Source organism: Chiloscyllium plagiosum, chromosome 14, assembly GCF_004010195.1.
Source record: "Chiloscyllium plagiosum isolate BGI_BamShark_2017 chromosome 14, ASM401019v2, whole genome shotgun sequence".
Lineage (NCBI taxonomy): Eukaryota > Metazoa > Chordata > Chondrichthyes > Orectolobiformes > Hemiscylliidae > Chiloscyllium > Chiloscyllium plagiosum.
The window spans coordinates 50,873,177-50,889,713 of record NC_057723.1 but is presented as its reverse complement, the minus strand read 5'-3'; the positions used below and the strand labels follow the sequence as shown (position 1 = coordinate 50,889,713).

The 16,537-nt window shown below is 38.4% G+C and overlaps 2 protein-coding genes across 12 annotated transcripts in view; one reads left to right on the top strand and one right to left on the bottom strand.

Annotated features, from left to right (window-relative positions):
* Positions 1-1,143: 1,143 nt before the first annotated feature.
* dusp1 (dual specificity phosphatase 1) lies at positions 1,144-3,811 on the bottom strand. Its single transcript, XM_043703791.1, has 4 exons — positions 3,154-3,811; positions 2,688-2,836; positions 2,192-2,411; positions 1,144-1,852 (listed from the first exon to the last, which is right to left on the bottom strand). Exons 1-4 carry the CDS (start codon positions 3,794-3,796, stop codon positions 1,488-1,490), a joined length of 1,377 nt encoding a protein of 458 aa, XP_043559726.1. The 5' UTR covers positions 3,797-3,811; the 3' UTR covers positions 1,144-1,487.
* Positions 2,781-16,537, top strand: part of ergic1 (endoplasmic reticulum-golgi intermediate compartment 1) — a 135,860-nt gene continuing 122,103 nt past the window's right edge. For 8 of the 11 annotated variants that reach the window (XR_006313630.1, XR_006313629.1, XR_006313628.1 and 5 more), the window contains exon 1: positions 13,868-14,016. Coding sequence is in view for 4 of the 11 variants with exons in the window: in XM_043703794.1 (XP_043559729.1) it covers positions 13,997-14,016 (20 nt within the window). In the remaining 7 variants the exon portion in view is untranslated. Of the gene's footprint in view, positions 2,863-3,775; positions 3,937-4,234; positions 4,368-13,867; positions 14,017-16,537 lie in introns of those variants that run through there. The other 3 variants (XR_006313634.1, XR_006313632.1, XR_006313633.1) reach the window with 3 other exon arrangements.

The window sequence follows — 16,537 nt, the reverse complement described above, 5'->3', positions numbered from 1 at the left end:
TATTGGTGTAGTAACCAGCAAAAGAGAGTGATTCTCATTTCTTCATAACTTTTTCAGAAGCTATGCCTAGGAATACTCTTTCCCTCTATTCAGTTCCAAATTCGGCCTCAATTGTATGCCCACTACCGTTTAAATGTAAGTTCCGGATAAATAGGACTTCAAACAGAACATTTTAAAAGAGCTAGTTTTATAAAGAGGACTGTGTACGCTTGTTTCTGTTATTGGTGGAAAGACCAAGACTGCAATATCAAAAATATATTTTTGTACTTAATGGACAGGGTACTATGAAATTAAACTAATTTTTTTTTAGACATAATGAAAGGGCACGTCCGGACCATGATTTGTAACTAATTCCTCCTAGCAGCATGTTTGAAGATTTTGGAACAACTGGCTGGATTACAGAGTTGAGATATTTAAAGATCCTCCAAGCTTCTAAATAATCCCAGTGAAACTACAGACGTTGTCGAAGTTAACACACACACACACACACACACACACACACACACAAACAGGGCCAGCCTAGTCAACGATAGACTGCTCCCCCTGGAAGTTATCACATGCGACTCTGTTGAGTTCATTGAAAGATAAACCTCAGCAGAAATCTGCACTAATTTATTATTCCTACTTCTAAAATATGAAAGAATATTTGCACAGGAAAGGAGGGGAGGGGAAAGAAAAGAAGAAGCGGTCAGAAAGATTAACAATGTAGACTTTTTTTGGAATTACATCCATTGCTTATAGAGCATGGAAGTTAAGGTTCACATTTGTTTTGAATGGACGGTTATAATACAATTGAGGATTCCTAGTAGTTCACTGACCTCTACAGATCAACGGTATTAGCATACGTTGTTGCACACATTTATACATCTTTTGTGTTTAGTTATTCGCCTAATTCCATAGTAATGCAGCACTGGAGCGATCAATGACACTGACTGAAGCGAAATCTTTTAAATAAGAACTGTGCAACCACATAGAAAAAGCAAAATGGCAGAGTGAAGACTGAGTAGGGATGAACTATGTGCTTTACTAGTTGAAGTTTTCGGGGTGAAAAAAAAATCAGAATCTTACGAAGACAACTTGCTGATTCCAGTAGGAATGAGAGTTGGACTAGGTTAGGGTTAAATACCAAAATAACACGTTATATATATAAAAAAAGGTTTTATTGGATTCGTACAAAATAGTCAATACGTAAATAAATAAATTGTATAAATTATCAAACCGACAGTCAGTATAAACTGTTGCCACTTACAGTTCCGTCAAATATTGAAAGAAATGTATAAAAAAAAAGTGCTAAAACGCCAGTTGCACCCTCTCCAGACAGTTTTCAGAATGTGACACAGTGCAGGGTCTGGTTGAGGTATTACGTTCTTCAAAATCAAGAACTTCTGGTCTAGAAATCGTTAATTGGTTTCTGTACATTAAAAAAGTGAACACAACCTTTCAGCTTATTTTACTTGGTTTAGTCTCAAACGTCAGTCCATTCCATCTCAGTAGGTTGGGGACGTGGTGATGGGACTTTGCAGAAAGTTGAGGGAATTAGCCGCTGGACAGACAGGCATGGAGACAGGAAAGTTGAAGACGAATCGAGTGGAAGCGCCCGGGGGGTTATTTGAAGGGCTGGCCGCCTCGGTAGCACACGAAGGAGTCAAAACTTGAGACTCAAACTGCAAGAGCTGTCCCATGAAGCTGAAATTGGGGGAAATGACACTCCTGCGCTGTTTCACGAATTCAAAAGCTTCGTCCAACTTCACTCGGTTCGCCCTCATGAGATAAGCCAGGCAAATCGTGGCCGATCGAGAGATCCCAGCTTGGCAGTGTACAAATACCCTGCCGCCAGTATTCTTCACAGAGTCTGGGAAGGAACAACAGATCTGATTTAGGACATAACTCGATTTAAAAAAAAACACAGGACTATACATACAGTTTCGGAGTTTACTACTTGTTATTACCATAAATAATGTGAACTGGAATGTTAAAGATTTCAGAATTAATTGTCCAATTTAACAGGAAAATAAGACTAAAATTATATAATGCTAAGGTCTAATTCCATCACTTGGTAGAACAATGCTGGTGCTCAGTATTTTAACAGTTACAAGATTCTAATAGCCTTTAATTTGAAAGTCTAACCTAAGTTTGAAAATTCCTTCTTGCGGAGCTAAAATGTTTACAGCTTAACTGAACAAGAATTTACCTATAAATTCAATAGCCTCAATGAACCAGGAGCTGATGTCCGCTTTGTGACTGTCCTCCACAGGAATGCATTTGTACTGATAATGCTCCTCAAAGTGGTTCGGGCAGTTGGCAGAGACATTGATGAGAGCTGTGATCCCCAGGGCGTCCAACATGTCCTTTCTTGACGCATGATAGGCACTTCCGAGGTAGAGGAAAGGGAGGATTTCGACAGGCCCGCCCTACGGAGAAAAAAAAGGGAAAACATTAGCCGTCAGCTTTCAGATAAAACCGCACATTATCCGAATTCTCGACATTGCAGGAAGCGAATACTTCCAATAACAGACTATCTTTTGAGGCGTCAAACATAAGTGGAGTCCAAATTCTTCATTTTACCAGGCAGTATCCAAATGAGTTTATCTTGAGATGATTCACTTTAGGTGGGAGTGTTGCGTAATGCAACTGCTGTTTCACAATGTGATGCAAACATTAAGTGTTTCTCCTAATTGTGAACTGACCTGATCATATAGAGGAGTCTCGCAGGAACTACAACTCGACTCTGCACTGTTGGGGTTGCTGCTGGCGCTTAGAGGTAAAGACAATCCCGACAGAGGCGAAGGTTTAGTGCAAAACTCTGGATATTCCGAGGAAAACGCATCGTAGCCACCTGAAATCAAACCGAATGCAGACCTGGTTAGTTCACAGATCTTAGGCAATTAATTTCACATTTATTGTAGTATACACTAGTAAACTGTACACACGGGAAGGAACATCGTACTTATTCAAAGTTTTAATTCGTTCAATGATGTAAACGATCTTTTCTAATACGAAACTCCACAGAATCACCAGATTCATATATGCTAGGGTTGTGACTTTGAACAATTAACCGCTATTTAAGATTTCGTTCGAGGTAACGAATGGTTTGGGTAAGTGTGGGTTGTATGATCTTTACAGGAGGGCGATTTTTTTTATTTTGACACTCACCTCGGAGAAAAACAATCCTTGCCCCATAGGATTCTCGGCATAGCGCATTAACCGCCAAGAGTACAGTGCTGTCCTTCTTGAGTAGATCAAACTCAAAAGTCCTTTCATCAAACACAACAATTACAGAATAAAGACCAGATACTAAACTCTTGCGGGACTCTTCATTCGGAACGATGTGTTCAAGCCCCATTGTCCCTTTCGCCCTTCGTTTAACTATGGTGCTAAATCGGACGTTGAGCGAATTCACGATATGCGAAGCGTTGAAGGCGAAGAAAGATCGGCAATCCAGCAACAAACATTTCGAAGGATCTTCCTTCAGAAGCTGTCCAAGAGTTTCAATACTAACACTAGAGATTTCCATCATGACCATAATTGCTGATGTAGACAATTGATACTCAAGAAGCCAGCTCCGCCGCTTCCTCGAGTTTTGTGACAGTCCGGCTGCTAGCTTTGCCTTTATCTCAGTCAGTGTTGATGCTTCCTTTCCCCTTACTCTGGCCCCTGTCTCTCCGAGCGCCTTTTTATAGAGGACTTTTATGAATGGGGATGACGCGTCGGCTGTCACGTGTTGCGATTGTGTGACGCACTCGGCGCCTGGTGGAAGTGAGCTGCCTTGCCCTTGACGTGTGCCAGGGAGAGACATCCCGCTTGTTTGCTGTGCAATTGGAAACAAACAACGTGATGTCACCTCAAAACACCAGCAGCAACTCTCGGCGTCTTCGCTCCAGCTGAGAAAGGACACTGCCACAGCACACACTCAAGGGTTCCGATCATTGTTTCGCAGTCAGTAGCATGTTATTTCTCGAGATTGTGCAAGTTTAAAATCTCTCTGTTAACTTGTGTAATGATTAACCCAGCGGTTATCTGATTTACGTAATCACTTGGAGAAATAAAGTTAAGTCATCACATTTTCGTTTACTAGATTATTGATTTATTGTGGTTCGGAGAACGCTCTACTTGATCCTTTAACTTGGGGTGAAATTGAAATTAAGCGGTGTAGGACCTCTTTACCTCCCAGTCGACATAATTCTATTACACAGTACCATTAAAGAGACCAAAATGGTAACGTAATAAGATCTCAGTATGAAGTTACCTGCAAAGTCATTGACTCTATATGCGCGCATGTTCACAGAAATTAGGTGTTTCACGGAGAGAGGCTCAGGAGATGAGATCGTTACAAACTTCACGAGTTTAATTTGTGCAAACTAACCAAGGTATTTTCCTTTAAACTACTAATTTGATAAATTTAGATTAAACTCATTCTAAAGGCATTTTGTGCTTAATTCAAAGTACGAATCGTTCGGAGAGGATAGTTCGATTTGGTTTTTAAAGTGTCGAACAGGGGGAATAAACCCAAACCGATAATCACAAAGTTACACTACTGCGGCGAGTGAGTTAAATCTTAAAACGTGGAATAATATTTTCATGATATCTGATACAACTACAAAGCAAAGTATCTGAAACGTGTGTAGCGAGCAATCCAGAAAACCAAATCGGAGCCCAAAACTATTAAGACTGCTGCACCAAATCGGCAAGAACAACATGTCAGAAAACGTGAATGCCTCCGCGCTTTACTCGATTACAATCAATGGTATTTGACACACCTACGTCCAGTACGAAATTCTTAACATATTTGTCAATTAATGGAATACAGTGAAATAAAAGGTGTTAATTAACGAAAATAGGACAACTTTAGCATGGACGGTGACTACTAAAAATATTTCTACTCCTTTGTAAAATCAGATGCAATAGACACATTAAGTTGTCACAAGACTGGCGTATGGCGGGAAAACGATAAATGAAGCTATTGGTAGAGTTGAGGTATATTTTTGCAATTGACCTGACTTGATGGTACATTAATAAGGTGGCTAGTATTTGTCTGCAATCAATTTGGATAAAAGAAGTTGACTTTGATTTCCTTGAATTATACAATACTTTCAATGTTCTATTTGAGTCTTGTTTATTTTTCTTTGGACTTACAAGAGTTTAAGAATAGTACACAATTGCAAAAAAAACACACATTAAACCTTTAATAATGAAGCTAAATCACTTGATACCATGAGTTATCAGCAAGAATCCAATTCTTTTAATTGAACCCTTAAGACCAGTGTCACCAAGCCAAATAAGTTGAAAAGGACCATTCTCCAAGACTACAAGCATAAATTTTCAAATTAATCCAAAAAAGGGAACTTGACAATTAAATAAAGGATTTCTGACTAAATGCTACACTTCAATTTTTACTGGTCAAAGAAGGTCTCAAATGTATTGGCAGATACCATGGCTTCTTTCTCCTTGACCAATTAAGTGCAAACATAGCTGCAGATTGACAGAGTATCTGGTACCACTTGATTCCTAACTAATGATTGTCTTAATTAGCTGGATAAGAAGGTTTGACTCCCACCTGCTTTGGAGGTGTGTAATAACCTCCATGGACAAGTTGATCAAAATATCTACAGATCAAACCATGTACTTAAAGGGACTTCTGTCACCCAGCAGTATTGTCCCCACATCTGAACTGGAGGCTTGGGTTCAAGTCCCACTTGCTCCAGAGGTATATAACAACATTTCTGAATAAGTTGCTTATGAAAATATCTACAAAAAATGCTAATGTGAATAGTTGTTTTTCCTTTGTTTTCTCTTGCATCGGTTAAGCCTCATAATATCTTGGGTGTTTCCATAACTTGCCAATGAAATATTGGTCTTAAAATTGTTTGCAGCAATAATCATAGATACTATATAAAACATTTTTATTCCCCAAATGTATTGTGCAAGCAAGTTAAAATCCCATATTTTAAGTGCTATTCCTCATCAATGGAAAATTTTACACTGTAAAACAGAGAACATGTGGTTTAGTTATATGACTGTTGTTAAAAATACTTGAGTAATACATTCATAGCACATGATAATTGGCAGTTATTTCATTATATACGTAATATAATTATGAGGTATGGTCAGAAATCCAGGACTTTTTTTTGAAAACTTAAACTTCAGTCTTAATGTTTCAATCTCCATGCTGGCTGTGATAGTTATGGAGACCGCCCTCTTCACCTTGCCCTGTGTTTGCAGAGTGGTGCCCTTCAACCTAAATATCCTGTATAATAATTTAGTTGTTACATATTAGAATTTAGTAGAAATAACAATTATCTTTTATAAACTATGGTAATTGTCCTTCCTTTCATCTTAAATTATATCAAGTACATATTTGAAAAAGACTGCTACTTAATGTTGATAATCAGTAGGTTATCCATATGGTAGATACCAGAGCTTTGATGGTACTGTCAAAGGAGCATTGGCAATTTGTTGCAGTGCATCTTGCAGATGGGCACAGACTGCAGCCACATTGAAACAATAGTTGATGGAGTGAATTTTTAAAGTAACAGTTTGGGTACTAATCAAGATTGTCCTTGAATTGTGTCAAGCTTTGAGTGTTGTTGGAACTGCACAGAACATGGCAAATAGAAAGCATGCCATTTTGGTTTTGACTTCTGCTTGGCAGAAGAACTTTGAGGAGTCTGGATGTGAATCATTTGCTACAGAATACCGAAGGCAGGATTTCTGCTCTGATATTGGAGTGAGAACAGAGAGTGCCAGAAGCGTAATATTGCTTAAGGCTACATTTGGGGTGACTAACTTGTTTGGATAATTTAGCGGTCAATGGAAAGTGATTATCAGAAGTTATCTGGAATTTTCCAGTCAGCCTACAGAGAGGGTATCACAAGATGGGGACAGACTGAAACTTCTTCCATGTTGTAGTTTCTCCTATAGATCCTCCATCCAGTGTCATTAATTGAGAGGTGAGGGGTGTTCATTCTTTGATCAGCTTAGGCAAAATCACTGTCAAGTGACTGCTCCTCTGTATTGCAATAACCCATCCTCAACAGTCCTCTGCAGTAAAGAATTTCATAGATTTGCAATCCTCAAATAATTCCTTCTCATCTCTGACTTAATTGTATACCCTCTTATTAATCCCTCATCATGAATCTCCTACAAGGGGAAAGCAACCAATCTGCATCTACCCTCTCAAGTCCCCTAAGAATTTTGTCTGTTTCAATAAGGTCAGCTTCCATTCTTCATAATTCCAATGGATACAGACACAAACTGCTCAACCTCTCTTTGAAAGACAGTTCCTCCATATCTGGAAACAGCCTTTTCTGGACTGCCTCCAATGTCGGTAGATCATAAGCATGGAACCTAAATCTGTTCACAGGATTCCACCTGTAGTCTGATTCATGCTTTATATACTGAAGTCACCCTATTTGATATTCCATTCCCTTTTGAAATAAAGGCCAACATTCTATTTGCCTTCCCTAATACCTGCTGAACTCTAATGCCAGCTTTTTGTTTGATTCATGCATGAGGTCTCCCTAATCACAATGTTCTGTAGCTTCCTGCTGTCTTTCTCAATTAAAATAATGTTCAGTTCTTCCTGTCAAAGTGATAACTTCACATTTTCCTACATGATATTCCATCTGCAAAGTTCTTGGTCACTTGTTTAACCTGTTTTATCTCTCTGTAATCCTCATAGCTTGCCTTTCCACCTATTTTCATATCATCTGCAAACTTGATTCTAGTTCATTCACTTTCATCATCCAAGTCATGAATATGTATTGTGAATAATTGTGGCCTCAGTACTGATCCCTGTGGCATTCTGCTAGGTACAGGCTGCCATCCTGAAATTACCACCTCCATCCCAATTTCTGGCAGTTAGCCAATCATCTTTCCATGCTTATATACTACCTTCAACACCACAAGCCTGCACTGACCCTGACGTCAGGGTCTCAGCCTAAAATCCTACTCAAGTCCCTTACTTGCTCTTGCAGCCCTAGTATTTAATTTTCCATTTCTGATTAATGGTAACAATAGGATGTTGACAGTAGAATGTTAAGAAACACAATTGAATGTCAAGAGGACATTAGGTTAGATTCTCTCTCACTGAAAATGGTATTTGCCTTACACTTGAGTTGTATGAACATATATGCTTATCAGAGGAGGTTATCCATGTCTTGCTGCAGTTTGATTCTTTTTCTTTATTTATATCAAGAAGTGATGGCTCAAAGGAGAAGACAGAGGGTGCTGGTGGAGGGTTGCCTTTCAGCCTGGAGGCCTGTGACCGGCAGTGTGCCACAAGATCAGTGCTGGGATCCACTGCTTTTCGTCACTTATATAAATGATTTGATGTGAACATAGGAGGTATATAATTAGTAAGTTTGGCAGATGACACCACAATTGGAGGTCTACTTGACAGTGAAGATTACATCAGAGTACAATGGGATCTCGATCCAATGGTCCAAGAAGTGGCAGATGGAGTTTAACTTAGATAAATGTGAGGTGCTGCATTTTGGAAAGGCAAATCAGGGCAGGACTCATACACTTAACAGTAAGGTCCTGGGGACTGTTGCTGAACAAAGAGACCTTGGAGTGCAGGATCATAGTTCCTTGAAAGTGGAGTTGCAGAATAATGAAGGCAGCATTTGCTATGCTTTCCTTTATTAGTCAATGCATTCAGTATAGGGGTTGGGACGTTGGTTAGGCCACTTTTGGAATATTGTATGCAATTCTGGTCTCTCTGCTACAAGAAGGATGTTGAAAGAGTTGAGAAAAGATTCACAAGAATGTTGCCAGGGTTGAAGGGTTTGAACTAAAGGGAGAGACTGAATAGGCTGTGGCTGTTTTCCCTGGAGTGTCAGAGGCTGAGGGGGTGTGACCTTGTAGAGATTTATAAAATCATGAGAGGCATAGGTAGGGTAAATAGACAAGGTCTTTTCCCTGGGGTGAGGGGAGTCTAGACCTAGAGGGCATGTTTAGGTGAGAGGGAAAAATTTAGAAGGGACCAAAGGGGCTACTTTTTCACGTAGAGGGTGGTGTGTGTATGGAAGGAGCTGCCAGAGGAAATGGTGGAGGCCGGTACAATTACAATTTTTGCAAGGCATCTAGGTGGGTATATGAAGAGGAAAGGTTTAGAGATATATGTGCCAAGTGCTGGCAAATGGGACTAGATTAGTTTAGGATATCTGGTCAGCATGGACGCATTGGACCGAAGGATCTGTTTCTGTGCCATACATCTCCAAGACTCTAAGTGCTCTTACATACAACTGAACTTTCTTCCCAATCAGCAAATCACCTGAGTTTTTTTTTACACATCTAATAGCAACCATGAGTAAATTCCCAATGATTCCAATTCGAATAATTTACATGCAAAGCCAGCCCAAGGGCAATGCAAACCATTGTTAAACAAGAGGAAGGGAGAGGGGTAGGAGACTAAATAAAAATAAGAGTTGGAAGGGGATTTGCTGCAGTTTGATAATAGGATGGTGATACGATGAACCTATGTCTGTTGACTGCAATGTCCTGTTAACTGCTAATTTTAATGATTTAATCTTTCAACCAACTTGAAGTTGATTGACATGACATATGCGCAAGAGGATTTAAAATTACTCTTTCCACATCCATGGCTTACATTTGGAGGCACTGGTGGAGCGGTGATAAAACTGGATGGTGACGTAAAAGATGGAGAACCCAATCATCATCTAATTTCTCTCTTTTTCCCACTCCCCAGTAATGTCAGAAATCATTCCTTTCATCCCAAAAATACCTTGAAATGTTTAATGAAAGGTCACAAGGGTGTAATGCTATCAGTCATAGGGGAAGGGCCATCATGGACAAATTACACTGTGATGGCCTAACTGACTCTCTGTGGTGGTGCAAGGTCGCTTCTGATCAGGGACCCTCTGCCCTATTTAGGGCTCCAATATAGCAAGAAACATCCCTACTGAAAGACTCCTATCCTGCCTTATGCACTGACCAGGCTCCCTTCATATAACTGACCCCACTCACTTCCCTTTGGAGGCCTCCCTGGCTTCTACTGCTCCAAGACCTCATGAAGCTCAGGCATATGTGATAACATCTCTGAACAGGATGATTAGAAAATATCTATGCCTGAGTTGGCAGCCTCTTACTCAAAAACTGATACTCTTTATAACTGAGGACATAGCATAAAAATGAAAGCTGCATGTGGTCAGACACTGGACAAGATTGGTCTGCAACCAATGCCAGGGACAAGAATACTTTGAAGTTGAAGTTGGAGAAGTTCTCTAAGAAAATAGTGAAGTTTGGTGTGTTGGTAAATCTTGTTAGAAATCCTGAGGTCATTGTTGAGGAGCCAACCAGCATCTTGGTAGCACTGAAAACTAAACAAAATGTAACAATTGCTGTCAAAATATGAGATTTGAGTTAAATCACTAGTTTTTAGAAATTCACATGTTTCTTTAGTCATTCATAACTTCTTCAAAGTTGTATGCTACAAAGTATTTATCCAATTCTGTTTTGAAAGCTATTGTTGAATCTACTTCCATCACTATTTCGATTGTGCATTCTGGTGCAAATTGCATTCTCTCCTTCGCTACTTCAGTTCCTTTTCACTGGTGTCCTCTGGCTACTGATTTTTCTACCAGTGGATAGCAGACTTATTTACTGTCATGAAGACATGAGTCAAATTAATGATTTTTAATCTATAAATTGAATTTTCCAGAAAACAGATTTTTAAACTCAAAGATTAAAGTGACTCAACAATGCACCATTCAAGATTAGCAAACCCAATTTGCATCATGAAACATTGCCCATTCCAACCTCCTTGAGAATGATACAAAACCCAATGACAACAATCTGTCCCCAGAGCTGTGAAAGATAGCAGATCTTTTGTTCTGGAACAAGTGGGACACTACCACTGTGCCACAAGCACTCTCATCTCCCATTCTTTTCACAAAGTGTTAAAGCTGTCACCTGATGTAATCAGGTTCAGGCTATTGCTTGGAGAACAGGAACCTGGTTTATTATAGCTTTGAAAACAATGAGCTAATGAAGTTACAATTGAAATGTACCATTGTGTTCAAGCGACTGGCAGTTGGGGAACGGGGAAAGCAGTCACAGATAAGCCATCTCCTCTGTGTGTTTTGAACACATGTCTACTCAGCAGAATTTGGAACAAATAGCTAAGAAGTTGAGCAAGGTCTTCCCTCCACCTAACTTGCAATCTTAGACCCTGTTTGCTTTTCTTTCCTAGTGCAGCAGACAGATTTGAAGGAAAGAACTCAACTTCATAACTGTCTTCAAAAGAACAAATAGATTGTCAGTTTTTAGTTTTAAACCCCCTGGATATAAAGTAAAAAAAGGATTTGTCCAGAAGCCAGCTAAGCCACTAAACTACTGACTAACTTAAACTTTCACTGTAGTTTTTAGTTTGGATAAGTTGTCCTATGTATTTGTTTTTGTCCTCATTGCAAATTAACACATGCATATGCAGACATTTATTTTACTTAAAATCAATTGAATTATAATAACGTTAACCCCTTTTATGCTGATTAAGAAGAATTGTCCATTTGGTTCTATTATAAATCATAGCACAAACTTATGTACTCACTGAATTGGCAAGTATTACCATTTCAATATAAAAGGTGTTGTAGTCAAACAAGGAGGGGAACAAAGACCCCCTTTCATCTGGTTGTAATATTAGCCTAACAAGATGCTTTAAGATTTTGAACACTCCAGGAAACCTCAGTTTAATCTTCATTGTTCAAAAGGAAATCAACCAGGATCTGAATGTAAATAAAGTCTTTCGTCACTGCTACCGTTCTGCTCTGTAAGCTTTCGAAAGTCTTAGTCCTTGATCCTTGCTGAAGCATGATGCATAGAAATGAGCCAAAACAAAGTCTTATAAAAGGTTTATCAAAATTGCCTCTCTTTTGTACTTCATGTTTCTACTTATGAAGCAAAGGAGTCCATATCCTTTTTAAGTAGCCTTCTTAGTTTGCCCTATACCATCAAAACTTGCACTCCTTCAGATTTGTTTCCTACACTCATTTTATGATAGCATTTGGTTTATATAGTCTCATTTTCCTGCCAATATTAACTTTTTCACATCTGTATTAAATTTCATGTACTCATCTACCAATCTGTCAATGCACACATGAAGTTTATTACTATCTTCCTCATTTATTACACTCCCAAGTTTAATTTCTTCTGCATGTGTTGAAATTAGCACTCACACCCTGGTCTTTTATTAAAAGAAAAAAAACAATCCCAACACCAACCTCTGAGAAACACAGATGCATACTTTGTGGGGTAAAAATGTTCATCAATACACTCTGCTTCCTTTTTTTTTATTTTGTATTTACTCATCCACTTCCCCCTTAAACCCAGAGACTTCAAATTTTACTAACAAGATTACTTTGTGGAACTTTATCAAATGAAAGCCCACTTACATAACATTAACCACACTCTCACCATCTTGTACACTTTCAAAGAATTTATTCAAGTTTAACGAAGATGACTTGCCAAAATCCCTGTCAACTTTACAAAAAAACCCAAAAGACTGGATGTCTATAACTTTTTTCTAGGGTGGGAGAAGTCAAAGCCAGAAGGCTTAGGTTTAAGGTTAGAGAGGAAAGATAAAAGGAACCTAAAGGGCAACTTTATCATGCAGGGTATGGAATGAACTGCCAGAGGAAGTGGTGGAGGCAGGTACAATTATAACACTTAAAAGACATCTGGATAGGTATATGAATAGGAAGAGTTTAGAGGGATATGGGTCAAATACTGGCAAATAGGACTAGGTCAGATTGGGATGCCTGGTCAGCGTGAATGAATTGAACTGCACCGAACAGTGTGTTTCTGTGCTACATGACTCAATAATTGGGAGTCCTTTACAAAATGAATTCTGCATGGGGCAATTCCTGACAGTTTGTCAGATTTGGTGGATGAATTTGGGTTTTACAAAGGGTTGTCCTGATTGTGATCTCTGCTTTCCCGGGTAATGATGGTATTTCAATCAGTTCTGTTATGATCAAAATGGCAGAGCAAACTTAATGGCTAAATGGTCTATTCTGAAATCATATGTCTAATTCTACCTCCAGGAATCAAGGAATGTCAGAATGGTAATTCAACAACATTGTACTGACATCCAGCTTAGTGAAACTCTGATTATTTCTGGAGACGGATACCAAGTGTTTAACTACCATAGAATTTGTCCATTCCAATTTTCCTGATGTCACAAATATTAATGTTGTGAAAAAAAAACTCAGCATATACTTTCTTCAATAGTTAAAATGATCAAGGTGACCTACATAATTAATCATCTCATCAAATGTTATTTTGAAGTATTATTTTCCCTCTAAATATTTCAGATGATAAATTTCCAAGTAAGTACAAGATAACCTGAATTGCTAACTCAATATTTTTAAACATTTTAGACTAGACTTTAAGATAGATTTCAACCTTCAGGCATGTTTCACCAGTAATTAAATACCAAATTATACTTTTTTAAAAACAAGTTTTCACATTTTCTTGCAGCTATACTTCAAGGTACAGCACTAGAATAGTTCAAACCATTCATGTGACGTTCTCTACGATTTACTGGGTAACAAATTGTGGCCAAAATCCATTAAGCATCTAAGATTTAACACGTAAGTTTGTTCAGCGCTGCATTAAGAATCCATGGCAAGGGCAATTCGACTGGACAGATTCCTAATCTTTTCCTCCTTCTTCTTGAGCCAGTTTGTTCTAACGTAGAGAAGTGCTTCAGTTTCATAATGCTATTGGAGGGAGGTGGAAGAGAAAATAAAAAGAACAATCTCCCGCCAAGACACTTTCCACACTGCATTAATCAGACCGGAAAAAGAGTAGAGACCTGTTTCTCAGTACAGCCAATAGCGAAATACAAGGCGTTCAAGAGTGACGGTGTATCCGGGAGACAGCCGGTGGGCTGCAGAGAAAGTTGCTCAGTTTACCTTTGATAATTTGCATTGCATTCATTGTCTTGTTGGTTCGATTGCAGTTTAAAGCCGTCGGGATGGCTTTCGATGTAAGACGGTGAGTTGAATCGGGGTTCGTGCATCAATAATATGTCTATTCTTGTAACGCCGAAGCTTTGGGAGGATGTAGAGAGTTTTTTTTAAATGGAAAACAAATCTGTATAATTTGACATGAAGGGCCAACGGGTCTTTTTATCTTGTAAAACGATTCCGCTTCAGAAACTGCAAAAAAAAATCCTTAGCAAAGAAATACTGGGAAGCTGTTAACAGTTGCACTTTTTATATGAATGCAAATCTAGTCTAGGTTTTTATTAGAGCATCTCCGAGCTAAAGAATACACCTTTCAGGTTAGTTTCTAATCGATGTATCAGCGGCATTAAATGGAAATATGTTGCCCATCTCAGGTCTGGAGTAATTAATCAGTAATGTCCTTTTATTATAGCTGGAATTAAAATGACTTTTAAACATGTCCAGAACAATGCAATTTCCATGTGCTCTCAAGTGACTTACACCTGCAGCTCAGTGAGTTGAGCTTTGATTAATTTAATTTAATATCCTTTCTTTCATTGTGAACTGGAATAGCTCTAATGTATTAACACGTGGCGCAAAATGATTTGTTCTTACTTGAGTCCAGCTCCACCCGGAAGTTTTTTCTCCTGGTTTTAAAAATTGCATTCAGAAACTACATGTATTGGAATTTCAGACCAGGATATAGAAGATTAAAGTGTCGCACTTTAATCTACTTTGCGGGCTTGATTAAAATCTTCTAGCAATTAATTTGGTATCGATTTGGCGCTTTATCTTGGTGGTACATTATAATTAGAGTTAGCTTCCCACTGCCTGTACTTGAGATTTTAACCTCTTTACTCACAAGGTTCTGGTATAGAAACTTTAATACTAAGGTTGGTTTGTTGTTATAAATGTGTAAAGAGCTGAAAATGAAGCTGTAGCCAATCATTCAGAAATATATTTATAATCTTACAGTAACGTATGAATCTTAATCCGTACAATGAGGGAATAGTTTTGTTTGAAAAAAAGACGTGTTTCATATTTAAAGTTTCTGTGTGGTGTGTTTATCCTGTAACAGCTGAAGTGCATCTTTATTTTTAAATGTTGTTTTGACAACCCCACAGTAATTTTTAGGTTTTCATGTCTGTGTGAATTTAAGGGAATGTGGTTTGTGAGCCACTCCTGCCAACTTGTATGCTTTGCCCTGGGTTTATGCCAGAAAATATGGGTAAAGAGTGGAAGTCAGTGATATAAGAATACAAGTCAGGTGGAAATGAGAGAGAATCCATGCCTGTATTACAGCATGTGATGCACCAAAGTACCGAATCAGTATCAAAGATTTTTCTTATTTTCAGTAGCCTTCCCTTTTAATTTCATTCTTGATGCTCTTTCTATTGAAGATGCTGATTTCTTTATTGCATATTGAGCTAATTGCTCTCTTATCTTTTTTCCATTTCCTTTGTAAGATCAGTTGATGTGTCAATGGTTTGTGGTGGACATCATTGTTAAATCCATTACTGTACTTGTGTTGATCTTAAAATATATGAATCCAACAATGTTTTTTGGATATTTCAGTAGTTTTTGGGAACAAGAAATTTTGATGTTTCTTTTCTTAGTTGCATCACTAAAGTGTCTAATCCAATGGTAGTCTCTCTGCCACTCTTGACAATAAATGTCTCCAGCTGAATTTGAGACCTTGTGTTGTGAGGTAGCAACTATTGATGTAGTCTGGTGATATTGTCTAACACTCCTTCCAGCTTCATTTATCTATTCTTTTCTACCCTATCCTTTGTACTTTGTCTCCCTAAGCCAACAGAAAGGTCAAGTGAACATGTTCAAATATAGATCAGAATTGACTGGGCTGTGCTGCCTTTCCATTCTGAGCTGATATCTGTAGCTGGAACATCAGGGTGTGATGTTGCTTAGATCTGATAAGTGATCAAATTTTAAAGGATATGGAAGGAGGTTACTGGAGGATGACAAAAGTATCTAAAAGATTAATAGCACCAATAGTGATGATACTGGGAATTTCAGTTCAGTTCAGTTTCAAAGTCTTTATTGCTCTTGCATCAAATAGATCTTGGATAAATGATCTGAAGGGGAGAAAAATAATTAAGGATTCATCAATACTAATGAATATTGTACTACTGAAGCTTTTTAATTTTGCAGTTATCAGGACAAACAGAAGAATATTCAGAATTTGGCAATCATAAGAATTTATACTTCAGAGAGAGAAAAAAAGTGCTGATTGGTTGACAACTGGACTGAGGTGTTGATGTGGAGAAAGCAGTGGGGAATTACAGGATGCCCCAGCTCCTGTGTCATTCAATAAAAGCACAAAGCCTGAGCGTATCCCTTAGTTTTTGGCAGAGAATTGGTCCCTGCACATGTATGTAAGTCACTTTTATCAAGAGCAAATGAGCTGTCTCACAAGCTCATCTGATTATCTTAGACAACACCAACCAATTCAGTGAGTTTCTTGGTTCATGTTAACTTTATGGAAGTGACATATATTCATAGAGCAGGTCTCGACAAACAAAAGGGATACGTTTAAATGAAAGATGAAGAAC

Excerpts from the sequence above, each read along its gene's own strand:
- dusp1 (XM_043703791.1), bottom strand. The coding sequence starts at position 3,796 with ATGTCTCTCCCTGGCACACGTCAAGGGCAAGGCAGCTCACTTCCACCA. Across the intron at positions 2,837-3,153 it reads AAGGATTGTTTTTCTCCGAG|GTGGCTACGATGCGTTTTCC; the intron begins GTGAGTGTCAAA and ends GTTTGATTTCAG. Across the intron at positions 1,853-2,191 it reads TGAGGCTATTGAATTTATAG|ACTCTGTGAAGAATACTGGC; the intron begins GTAAATTCTTGT and ends GTTCCTTCCCAG.